This window comes from Talpa occidentalis, unplaced genomic scaffold (genome assembly GCF_014898055.3).
Source record: "Talpa occidentalis isolate TD23 unplaced genomic scaffold, MPIMG_talOcc4v2.1 talOcc4.11, whole genome shotgun sequence".
NCBI lineage: Eukaryota > Metazoa > Chordata > Mammalia > Eulipotyphla > Talpidae > Talpa > Talpa occidentalis.
This window is the reverse complement of record NW_023601104.1, coordinates 2,549,091-2,560,845: the sequence shown is the minus strand read 5'-3', so window position 1 is coordinate 2,560,845 and position 11,755 is coordinate 2,549,091. Positions and strand designations below refer to the sequence as shown.

The following is an 11,755-nucleotide window of genomic DNA, read 5'->3' as shown; positions in this document are numbered from 1 at the left end:
AGGGTTGGGCCAGGAGGGAAGGTCAGAGGAGGAGGCAGGCAGGACTCGGCGAGAGGCAAGCATCCCTTCTCCCTCCACCTCCCTCCTCCTCCCCTCCCAGTTTGCTTTTGGCCACAGGGCAGTTCTGGGCCCTGAACTCGGCCCAGGAAGAAGCAGAGGCCCAGTGCTCTCTCCACGCACATGGCTGGAATGGGATTTCAGGGAAGGAGGGTGGAAGGATCCAGTCTTGCTGCCCTCTGCCTACTGGGCATGGTTCTTGGCCCTTCTTCAGAATCCTCCCGTCCGAATCCCTTTCCCCTTCGAGGATGGTGATCTCAGGCCTGTAGGGCTGTTGTGTTCCAAGCATCATGGGACTCTGACTAGCAGAGGTGCTGGTTCTTGAGACCTGGAGGGGAGTGGGTTCTCACCCAAGCAGCAGCTACCTGTTTCCCACCCACCTTTCTACCTGGAGTCTTTGGCCTGAAAACACAAGCCCCTCTTCGCCACTCGGGGCTGGCTGCAGCTTGGAATGCAACATGTGGGCTTCCAACTCATCCTGAGTTTTGAGTTCCAGGCGCTTCATTTTCCTGTAAGCAGAGCCTGGGAAATTCTCCTGTTAGTCCCTTGGCCCTGGGCCACGGAGAATGATTGCTCTTTCCACTACCATTTTCTCTCTGGAAGCAGTTGTCACAGCCCTAAGTACCTGAAGAGGGACCTGGGTCTCAGCTCTTTCTCCCCAACCCTCTCCCTGACCCTGGACTTCTGGCTCCCATTTCCTTAGTCTCTCTGGTAGCTCCACGAGGCTTGTGGTCTAGCTGCCAGCCCAGGGCCCATGGCCTATGGCCCGTGACCCATGCCACCTCCAGTTGATTTCCTGCCCTACCTATCTTACCTTTTATCTGGCTTAGACCTGTATAGCCCTGATTCTGCCCTGGGGAAGGCCTGTTACCTGTGTGTGGCCCAGCTTGTCCAGTCCCTGGGATGCTGCATCTCCAGGCAACTATGCACTTTCCTGGGAAGAGAACCCGTAAGAGAAGTGGGGGCTGGGCAGATTCATTTCTGTTAGATGGTCTGGCTTGGGGGTGGGGTGGAAAAAGGCCCAGGTCAGTTCTAGGAATCCTCAGGTCTGCAGCCAGCCAGTTACCTGCTTTTGCATTCTGTTGGTGCCCACCGCTTCTTGTCTCTGAGACATACAGACCATTTTCCAGTTGGCAGTTGACCTGCCTGAGCCAATGTGTCTGTGCTAACTGAGAGAACCATAATAAAGGGGAACATTTGGCCCTGTGTGGTCCTGTGTCATGTGTCTTCATGTGGACCTGTGTGGAACCTCACTGTGGGTTGTGGGGCACAGAGGCAGGGCGGGTCGAGTGGGTCTGTATCTTGTCATTCCCTGGGGCCAAAAGCCACATTCCTCTGTGGTTTCTTTCCCTGAGGCAGCCTTGAGTAGGCATTTGGAGTTGCCACAGAAGCTGCTTACTATTTGGAAGAAGGGGTTCTGAATTCCCTGAGGAGCAAGCAGAAGGCTGGAGCAGTGGATAAAGGGCGTTTTGTCCTGAGTGCAGGGAAGGGCAGGGGTAGAACAGAGGGCCCCACCTTGGCGCTCATCAATGGAGACTGGCATCTGACTGAGCGGCCCCAACCAACACAAGGGGTGCCAGGGCACTGGGGGTGCTGGAGATGAAGAAGGCAGCCAAGTGCACCCACCGTTCTTTCTTCCCCTGGCCAATGCTGCATCCTCCACACACAGTGCAGTTGGGCCTCTAAGCTCCCGCTGTTACAGGGCAACCCCGCTCTAAAACCGGTTGCCTGACAGTGGGTCCTCACCCGCGCGCTTAAAAGGGACTGATTAATACTCAATGGCAGGCACACGCAAAAGATTAATAAAAGGTTTATTGACAAAAGAAAGGGAAAATGAGGAAATGAATAACTGAGGGAGAAAAAGAGGGAGATAAACTCATGAATGCATCCTACCCTTTCCGCTGGTGTGGAATCCCAATGGCCCGCTGAGAGCTGGAAAGAGCCAGGAGGCATGAGGCCACGAGAGAGACCTGAGGCCCACGTGTCCTGGCTGCTTAATCCCACCCTCCGGTCCCAGCAGCCCTCCCTTTGGTGCTGATGGGATTTATCATTCCCAGTGTCTTGAGGGCTTTGGTCTGGAGTCGGGGGTGGCGTCCACAAAACCTGTATGGAGTTTGCTTAGGACATCCTTTGCCCCTAACACTGCCATCCTGCAAGATGCACCTCCAGTGACTCCTTTTGCACGGTCTCCCGCCCCCTACTTGTTTGCTTAGGCCCGTGTGTGCTTTCCCGAGGAGGCCCTTATTCTGTAATTTTCTGTGCCCTGTTTGTCTCTACAACAGGGAAGCTTCAGCTTTATTTCTGTATCCTGCACCCTTAAAACATACAAGTTCGGTAAATACTCAGTAGTAAGTGCCCCAGTGACAGGCACCGTGTATACGCGGGATGAGGTGTGGGCGGTGAGCAGGGCGGCGATTAGGCCAGCCTCAGGCGAGAGCCCCAGAAATACCAGGAACCGGAGCCTGGAGGATGAGTGACAGGATTTCCCAGAGGTCTACCGCCACCGGGAAGCAGAGGAGCGGACTACAACTCCCAGAAGGCTGCGCGACACGCAGCCGGCCCGGTGCGCTCGCGTAGTTATGCGCCAATCAGAGTTCACTAACCGACGGCCGAGATATCGCGATATTGGGGGCTGCCCCGAGATGTGCCTGGCGCGGTGAGGAATTAAGGGGGGCTCGAAGCCGGGGTTCTCGCAGTTGTGCTGGGCTGGGGCTTGGGGGCGGGGGGGGGGCGGCCTGCTCGCCCCTGCGGGTGCGTTCTGGGGTGCGCCCTCCTCTGCCGACTGTGCCTGTCCCTGTCCCTGCTCTGGTCGGGGTCGCGGGCGCTGGCCCCTCACCCGGCGGGGCCCGACGAGGGGGTCGCCCCTGGACCCCGCTCCCCCCCCCACCCCGCCCCGTCGCCTGCCCGGGGACCTGTGGTCGGGTGTGGACGGTCACCCTCCGAGTGCCCCGCACCGTTGCTTAGCGCTAAGAAAATTATGAGCCGGCTTCCAAAGAGAAATAGGGACTGTGCAGAGTGAAAGCTGCATTTTGAAAGGTCAAATTTAAACAGGAAAGCGCAGTGATGCTGGGGTTATCCCCACCCCTTCAGGGAGTTTAAGCATCAAGAGAGGCCAGCTCTCCTGCGAAGCGTGTGGAGGCTGGTACTGGAGGATGGGCAGGGAAGAGTCCCAAGTTGGGGCTCCATTGATTGGGGAGCAGAATTTTTGCCCACATCGCTCCCAGGGACTGAGAGTGGCAGTAAATACCTTGCCAGCCCTCTCTGTGCATGTCATTATTAATATCTATTAAGGTATGTAATTTAGTATATGTCTCTAAAATCTGACCTTCAGGAGGGCTGCCTGAATGATTCCAGAAGCTTCCGAGTCAAGGCTCCTTGCTTCTAGTTTGCAAGAAGTCTTAGCAGAATACCTTGCGTTCTCCCTAGGGAGTTCTTTGTCTCTCCTTGGGGGAAACGTTTTAAGTGCCCTTGTGGCCACAGGGCTCCTTTTAATGTCTTTGGGTTTTAAGGCAGAGTGATATTTTGGAGAGGTACAAGTTTACAATTACAGAGACAGTAGCGTATTGCCTGGTGGGGGATGAGGCCACCAGGGTAGTAGTGAGGGGCCTTTAATGGCTCCTGGGTCCTTGCCCATCCCCACTCGCATTTGGTGCTGCTTTGTCCTGTGGTGGGACATGGTTGCTGTATTGGGCTGACTTCATACCCCATCTGGCCCTTTTTGGTCCTGGTTCTGCCCCACACTTGCCCATATTGTGACTGGAAGGTAGCCCTGAAACCTTTATTTAAACTCGGCCTTAATTAAACTCATGAGTAGGAGACATATCACAAACCTGCCACGGGCCGAAGATCTTAGCTGTCTGACCTTGTCTTTCTAAAGATCAGGGAAGCTGCCACTTTTCTGCTTGTGGCGAACTTGCATGGCTGGCTCTCTGGCAGCTGGAGGCTCAGTCATCAGTTTTCAGTCCCGTAACCTCTCTGCCTGCCAACTCTTTCTGCTGCTCAAGAGTTCCTGTGAGTCTAGCAGAACCCAGAGAAACGAGGTGCTGTCTTCAGCCACCTTGGCCATACAGAGAGGTATTTCTCACAGGAACCGCATAGAGTAACCAACTTTAGTGGTTTGGGATTTGCTTTTCTTGAAGAACAAACACAAAGAACTGTCTGCTGTCACCCTCTTTGGGATTGTCAGATTGAACTAATTTGACTGCTTTCAATGTTAGCTAAGTCGGCCAATTTCTATTCCTGGAGTACATACACCCCTCCGCCCTTTTCTAGAAAGGTATGTAGACTGTGGTCTTTAGCACATCTTGCTCCGCCGATCTTGTGCTGTACCATCTGCTATGGGGAAGCCGATAAAGTTACCCACAAGGATTCCTGCCCCAGGTTTAACTGATGGGGGAAGTTCCTGTTCCTTTCAGTAACCTGTTCCTTAGGAATGATAGCAGCTTGATTTGGGGGAGCTCCAGGGACTGCAGAGATGAAATTCAGCTCCTGGCTTGGCAGGAATCTCCCTGTCCGAGGACCCATTGGCTGGGTGTGACAGAGTTGAGGTTTGATATCTGCAAGGTAGCTTTCCCTGAAGAATCAAAAATCTGTTTCCATCACCCACTGTGGGTGGCATGGCCGGTTAGTTGTGGGAGGAAGCTGGCTGGTAGGCCTCTAGACCTTGCCAATTGCTAACGTCTCCCAGGTCCTGGAGCAGACTCAGTTGTACTCTGGGTAAGCAGGGCCTTGACTGAGCCCATGATATGGAGCAGAGATTGACTTGCTGGCAAATGGACCTTTGGCGGAATCTTGCTCTAGGGAACTGGCCTTGTTTAGCTCCTGTGGACAAGGGCCTGTACATTTTGAAGACTTGGATCTTCTGGTGAGGAGTGGGATAATGGACCTAACTGTGATCCTTAGCTCATGGGAGTATGTGCCAGAGTCTCAAAGGCAATTACTGAGTAAGTGGGCCCTAGTACCAAGGCACCTGTGGGTACAAAGACACAGAGGTAGTTCTTGGGTGACTCACCAGTATTCCCTCTTTAGGGTTTGCCTGAGTGCCTCCTCCCTCTGCATATTCTACCCCACATCTTCCAGGCTCCACTTGTACAGAGAGCCCCTCACCACTGTCTTGCATGTATTGACTCAGAAGTTTTCTCCTGATGAAGAGACGGGTCCAGGGAGGGAATGACTGGGCCCAGGTCACAAACTGGGTCTAAAGCACAACCATGGACAGGGCCAAGGATCCTTATTCACAGGTCAGGCTTCTGCCCTCTGCTCCTGCTGGTTTCAGATGTTCAGAAGTTGCCAGATGCCTGATTAGTTAGATGCTCGTGATTAGACCCTGTCACACATTCAGAGAGCTGAGTGGGGGGTGGGAAAAGAGTGGGGAGGAACAGGCAAGGAAACTGTTATACCAATTGAATCAGTCATCCCCAAAAAGTTGCATCACAGAGAAGAACCCGTCTCCAATGATTTCAGGTCTAACTCCTGTCCTCTTGACTCATCCTCAGCTCCCCTGGCTGCAGTGATTCTTCCATAATTCCTTTGCCTGGCTGCATGGAATTGGTCCTCAGTGATTGCTGCTAATGAAGTGAGTACTTGTTGTTAGTCCAGTCGACCAGACTGAAAAATGTTAGTTTGTTCACCAGCCATATTATCCTGTGCACGTCTAGCAACATCTGAGACCGGAGGAAGAAACCAAGCAGCTGTGCGAGAGGGGCCCTTTCTGACGGCTTCCTTTATGACATTACCTTTCTGCTCTTCTCTTTCTGGTCTTGGATTTGTAGGGTAATACCCAGGATATACTTCAGAGTACAGGGAGAGAGACAGAGAGGTACTCTCTCAGTCCCTGGCGCACCCAGCGCTCTTTGTCCGAGGGTTCGTCCACCTCACACGCATCCCTTGAACCTGTGCCCTGCCACTTCGTTCACTCAGCCTGGGGGGCGGGCCAAAGTCCACCTCCAAGGACTCTCCACATCACCCTTGACACTGCCCTTGACTTGATTTCGCAGCCTCGCCTGCTTCTGCCTTGTCTCCACATCACATTTTAGTCTCACTCCTAAGCTGCTCCCTGTTTCTCAAACCTGCTACCCACCTTGTGTCCTCTTCAGCTTTCTAGGATTGCTCCTTCTTGCAAAGTTTTTTTCCTCTGGAAACTTACTTGTCCATTTAGGACTCAACCTGAATGTCATTGTTTCGGCAACATGGTCTGTGACTTCCTCACCATCTCTCCAGGGGAGCCACAGGCCCTGGCATACAGCTTCCTCACAGCCCTTAGCACCGCGCATTGTAACTGCCCCGTCCGTGGCCAGGGTGTCTCTCTTAGAACACCTCTCAGGGTCTGGCGAGGCTAAATAGGGATGCATTTTGGTTGAATGTATGAGTGAAGGTGGTGTCCCTTCTCCTTTTAGATCCTGAGTCCTGACAGCTTTATGAAGGCCAGTCCCGAAGGCTCCAGGACCAGAAGCCACCAGTCTGCCCATGGAACCCCGGGTCTCATGTCCAGCTGCTGCACCCTTGGGGGAGAGGCAGTTCCGTGTTCTTGTGGGTGTCACTGGGAGTGTTGCAGCTCTGAAGTTGCCTCTCCTGGTGGCACAGCTGTTGGACATTCCTGGTGTGAGTACCCTGCTAGACAGGCAGGGAAACCTCTGGCCTGAGGCCCTCTGCTCTGGGACAGAGCGTTTTTGTGCAGCAAACGGGGTTTTCTGTTTCTTAATTGTGTCTGCGGCAGTCCTCTGTGCGCTGACACGTGGAGTGTGCCCGGGGCAGGCACTGGTGTGACCATACCCAGGAGCTGGGAAAGACAGTGTGGACAGGGCACCAGGGAGACGGCCAGGAATGCGTTGGTGAGTGTAGGGTTGGGGTTCCCATACTTAGGTTGAGGTCCTGGAGTGGGTGGAGGGCTGCCTGGAGAAATGGAGTAAGCGCCCCTGCCCCCTCCGTGCTATGGGCTCCCATCCTGCCTTCACGTGTCGGAACACTCCCCCTCTATCCTCCCTGTTCGGCAGCCTCTGTGGCCTGTCTGCATGCACTGGACTCTCAGAGGCTCCCCGTTACCCACAGCTCTGTTTCCGCACTGAGATAGGTAGTGGTGGGGGTCGGGGGAGTGATCTGTCTGTCCTTGACCAGGCCCCCTGACTTTTGGTCAGTTTTACATGTCAGGGTTCTGCGGAGGGATTCTCTGGGCTGGAATGTTTGAGGCTTCAAGCAGGCGAAGGGCAGCAGGTGGTCACCAAGTGCTCAGTCAGGTGTGGGAGTCCTTCACTGGCCCATCTCTGCCACTGCGCTGCGCTCTGCCTGGGGGCCTTTTCCTCCTGCTGGGCGCCTGCCAGGCGGCTGCTCTTCCTTGTCTCCACTTTTCCAAATTCTGCACAAGCGTCAATGGAAATAGCCCTCCTGGCCTGCCTCAGCCATGTGGCTTTGCCCCCTTTTAAACTCATTTGATGTGTTAAAGATAGTCCAGAACCGGTCTTGTTAGAGGGGTAAAAACAGAGTTCATAGAGAAGAGCTATTGCAGTAGCAGAAACAGACTAGAGTGCAGAACTGGGCGGAGTTCTGAATTCAGAAAGGAAATAGGGGTATTTCTAGGCAACGAGCAGTGGATGGGAAGTGACTGAGGGAACAGTCAGTGCGGGAACGTTCTGGCTAATCCAGCCGACAGGTGGCCCACAGAAGGCAGGCCAGGATGGTCAGACGTGCGGACAGGGGACATGAGGAGCCTGCTGGGACATCTGAGAGACTGAGGGTGGGCGGTCAGGGCTGAACCAACTTAGCAGGAGTCTTGCGCTTGACGACAAGGCCCGAGCATGGGGCCTGGTTGGAAAGGACTCAAGGACGCCTGACTTGACGCCTGAAAGGACTCAAGGACGCCTAACTTCCACTCTAAGATGTGGAACGCTTGGTTGTCTCGGATGCTGCCATGTCGCCTGCACTGGTTATGGGCGCGGTGCCTGGGCCCCACAGCCCTGCCTCTTTTCCCCTTGCTGGTGTGGGAAGGCCTGGGGCGCGGCGGGAGTCATGGGCACGGCCAGCAGGGGGCAATGCTCACCCACAGATGACAGCGTGGGGCGGCAGCCGGTGTGGGAACGCTTACCTTTCACTTTCTGCAAACTTCTACCCACAAAGTCAGCCCCTGCACCCCCTCCCGACTGGGAAAGCCTGAGGCGCTGGCCTGCCCAGAGGAGTAAGGGAGGAGGACCTCCTGCTGCCCGAGGCCGGGTGGTGCTCCTGCTGCTGGGGCAGTGCCACCCGGCCTGCTCCCCCACTTCCTTCCCTGTGCCCGGTCTGCTCCCCCACTTCCCTCCCTGTGCCCAGTGCCACAGGGGGGGTGCCTGGAGCGGGAGCTGCTGCAGTGACAGCCTCACCACCGCCCCTGGGGAGGGAGGGAGCCCCGCAGTTCCCTTTTCCCAGAGCCCCAGAGCAAGTGAGTTTCCGGTCGGGGGTGGGCCGGGGCAGGGAGTCCTATCCCAGGAAACAGATGGGCAGCCTCCGAGCGGAGGGAAATGGCAGCTCCGCCGCTTCCTGCTGTCCCACACAGCCAGCGCTTGCAGGGGTGTGAGGAAGAGGCCCTCCAGCCGGCCCCAGGCCCTGAGCCGGGCCTGCTGGGCAAACAGGCGTGTCTGGAGCAGGTCTTGGCTACCCCCTGCTGGAGTAGCCGCTGGAGTCAGGCAGCCATCGTGGTCTGACCCGGGAGAGAACACCCAGACTGGCCTCCCAGGGCCTGCCTTTCTCATTTAAAAATGAGGATGATTCCACCATCCCCTCAGGCTGTTGTCAAGGCTGGGGGAGGGGCACCGATGAATCATTGTCCAGCATCTAAGGCAGCTCCTGGCGCTGGCGAGCCCTTGACTGTGGTTCTTTCCTGCCCTTCATCCTCTCCTTTCCTCCTGTCTTGTCCTTGGGCCTGCCACATGCTGTGGGGTGTTGGGGCTCCCCGCAGGTGGGAGAGCGCTGTGAGCCACAGTCTACCCGCTCCTGTGGAGGGGCCCTCTCCTGTGGGCACACGGAGCCTGTGTTTGCTCGGTGGGGTCCTTGTGAGATCGTGATCTCCAGGCGGGGGATCCTGCTTGCCTTGTGTTGGCCAAAGTGTTAGGGGGAAAAGGATGTCCCAAAGCTCTATAACAAAAGCAGTGGCCTTCCCCACAGCACTGCCCACATTCTTATGGCACTGATCTCCCCATTGTCCCGTGTCTGGGTCCCCCCAGGAGCAGTCTTGGTCCCTTGGCACAGTCCTCAGCTCTTTGCCTGCTAAGTCTTAGGTTCACATGTTTGAGGTTTTCCTCAGCCCCCTTAGGCACAGCTAGATTTTGACTTTGCAAACTGCCTGCAGGGTGGGCGCGGGAGCTGGGTGATGCTGCAGAACTGGCTGTGATTGTACCTAACTCAGGGTCCATCTGTCCCAGGAGAGCCGGTGACCTAGAGGCAGTTGTGCTGTTGCCCCACGGCCAGACTTGGAAGATTGGGGGTGGAGGGTGCCTTTAGCCTCAAGCCTCGCATTAGCAGTGGGGAAAGTAGCTGGCAAAGTAGCTTTGGGGCTTTGGTGTGATTGGAGACAGTCGCCCAGAGGGGACCAGCAGCCCTCTGGAGAGCTGGTTGAGCTGGGAGGGGGTTCTCATGCTGGTATTCTGGGCAAGTCTGTCTTTTATGTCCTCGGTTTTCTTAACCCTGCAGTGAAGTGGGGGCAGGTACTCAAATGATCCATCTTCAAGGCCTCCTCTGGCACTAGTGATGGAAGATTCTAGATGTGAGGGTGGGAAAGACTAGGAGTGGCAGGCATGTCATTGGGCAGAGCTGTCAGCCCAGGCAGTTTCTGCCCTCTGGTTGGCCCCTCTCATTTGGGAGGAAGACTAGACCTCTCTAGCTTTTTCCAGGGCAGGCTCACAGGGCTGAGAGCCAGTGGGTATTTCTAAAGGTGGAAAACAGGGGCCTCCCTGCTGGCGCAGGGGGCTAAGCACAGCAATGTGAAGCTGTCTGCAGCCTCTGCAGCACGAGTCAGTCCCTGCCAGGGAGCTACCCACATGGCGCAGCAGACCTCTCCTGTCTTGCTCACTGCTCCCCTCAGCAGTGTATTTCAGTCAGTCTGCCTGTTCTGCTCCCCACTCTGTCTCTGGTGAGTCCTCTCACCCCCCGCACCTCTGGCCTGTACCCCAGTTCTTGTATGCATAAATAAATATATCTTTAAAAAAATAAAGGTGGGGAACATCTGCCACTCAGAGAGTTGGCAGATCTTGGACTTAGAGAAGGAAGTTTCTAGCACACCCTCAGGCTGTGAAGGGCAACGGCAGTCTGGAGTCAATTCCACTCTTCTGGAGGATCATTTGGCAGTATCCAAAGAAATCAAAAAATGATCACAGCAGCTCTGATTGACCCCTAGGAAGGAAGCCTGTGGGGTACCCTGGTGTGAGCTACAAGGCTGTATAGTTTCAGTGCACAATACACAATAAAATATGGAATACAAACGATAACATACAGTCAAAAGCTGGATATAAGCAAACTACCCGGCAGTAGCGGGCTGTGGTGGGGTTCTGTCCAGCCCCGAGGCAGTGGTGAGAAGTAGTTCACATCTGAGTTACCGGCTGCAGTTTCCCCCGTTGTGGAGAGTTGGGAGGGAGGACTTGCATTTTGTCTCGTTCTGTTCAATTTTAATTTCCTACCATCTGCATATATTTATTTTATTTTTAAAGTCAGTGGGACTGTCAGTGGGGATATTATGGAACATCCTTTGTCACTTTATGCTTTTTGAAAAATGCTCCCAGAAGAAAGACGAGCAGGAGAAACAAGGCCTGGCTTGAGGTTTCCTTTTCTTCCTGGGGCCGGTGGGGGGGCGGGTGTCTCTTGTCTCCTCTGTGGCGCTGCTGTGAGCACCCGTCTGTTCAGCCTGAGTGCACTGAGGCATTTATTTTTGCCTCTGCTGCCTGGCTGGCTCCTTACTTCCCTGGCCTGCTCCTCCAGGGAGTGAGCTCTACAGGCTGCTGGTCAGAGGCAGCCAGCCCTGGCCCCAGGGTTCCTGCACCCCAGGGTCCTTCCGTGAAACCCCAAACAGTGTGCCCACGGAGAGCCGCAGTCTGCCTCTCTAGTTCTACTCTTGAGACTCTTCTCCGGTTGGGCATGAGCACAGAGGGTTTGGAGGCTTAGTTCTGCCTGGCGCAGGGAGGGCTGATGCAACCAGAAGCACCCCCAGGAGGCCTTCGTGGAGGCTGATGAGAGAGCTGCTTTCTCTGCAGCGTCTGGGGGAAAGGGTAAGGGTCACGAGAGGGCTGGGGCACAGTGAGCAGATGGGACCTGAAGGCAGTCTGTCCAAATGGCTCATGGTTCAGAAAGGGAAAGGATTTGCCTGACACCCCCCAGCAGAGGTGGCAGAACTGGGGCTCCCGTCAGTGAGTGAATGGAGGGTCTCGCATCTGGAGCATGGGCATCCTCTGCTGCAGCTCACTGCTGCTGTGAGGGTGAGACTCCCCATCGTGGACTCTTCCCTGATCTGCCCACCTGTGAGACCGCAGGCAGAGCTCCTACCCTACCCATGCTGGCCCCGGCTGCAGATAGGGGCTCCGTGCTTGTCTGTCAAGCCAAGACAGCAGTGGGAGCCGTCGGGACACACACCCAGCCAACAGGACTCTCTTTTGGGGTTTCTCTTTGAGGCCACCTCCTCCAAAGCTCGCCATGCCGTGGGATAGCCATTCTGGGCACCCACAGTCCTTTTTCCCAAAATATACCT

The 11,755-nt window shown here is 55.4% G+C and overlaps 1 protein-coding gene across 4 annotated transcripts in view; it reads left to right on the top strand.

Annotated features, from left to right (window-relative positions):
- Nucleotides 1-2,670: 2,670 nt before the first annotated feature.
- PPCDC (phosphopantothenoylcysteine decarboxylase) overlaps nucleotides 2,671-11,755 on the top strand; it is a 30,298-nt gene continuing 21,213 nt past the window's right edge. The window contains exons 1-4 of one of the 4 annotated variants that reach the window (XM_037502086.2): nucleotides 2,966-3,348; nucleotides 4,275-4,333; nucleotides 5,553-5,632; nucleotides 6,453-6,657. In XM_037502086.2, the coding sequence (XP_037357983.1) occupies nucleotides 6,523-6,657 (135 nt within the window). In that variant the 5' untranslated portion in view covers nucleotides 2,966-3,348; nucleotides 4,275-4,333; nucleotides 5,553-5,632; nucleotides 6,453-6,522. Of the gene's footprint in view, nucleotides 2,714-2,965; nucleotides 3,349-4,274; nucleotides 4,334-4,691; nucleotides 5,001-5,552; nucleotides 5,633-6,452; nucleotides 6,658-11,755 lie in introns of those variants that run through there. The other 3 variants (XM_037502085.2, XM_037502087.2, XM_037502088.2) reach the window with 3 other exon arrangements.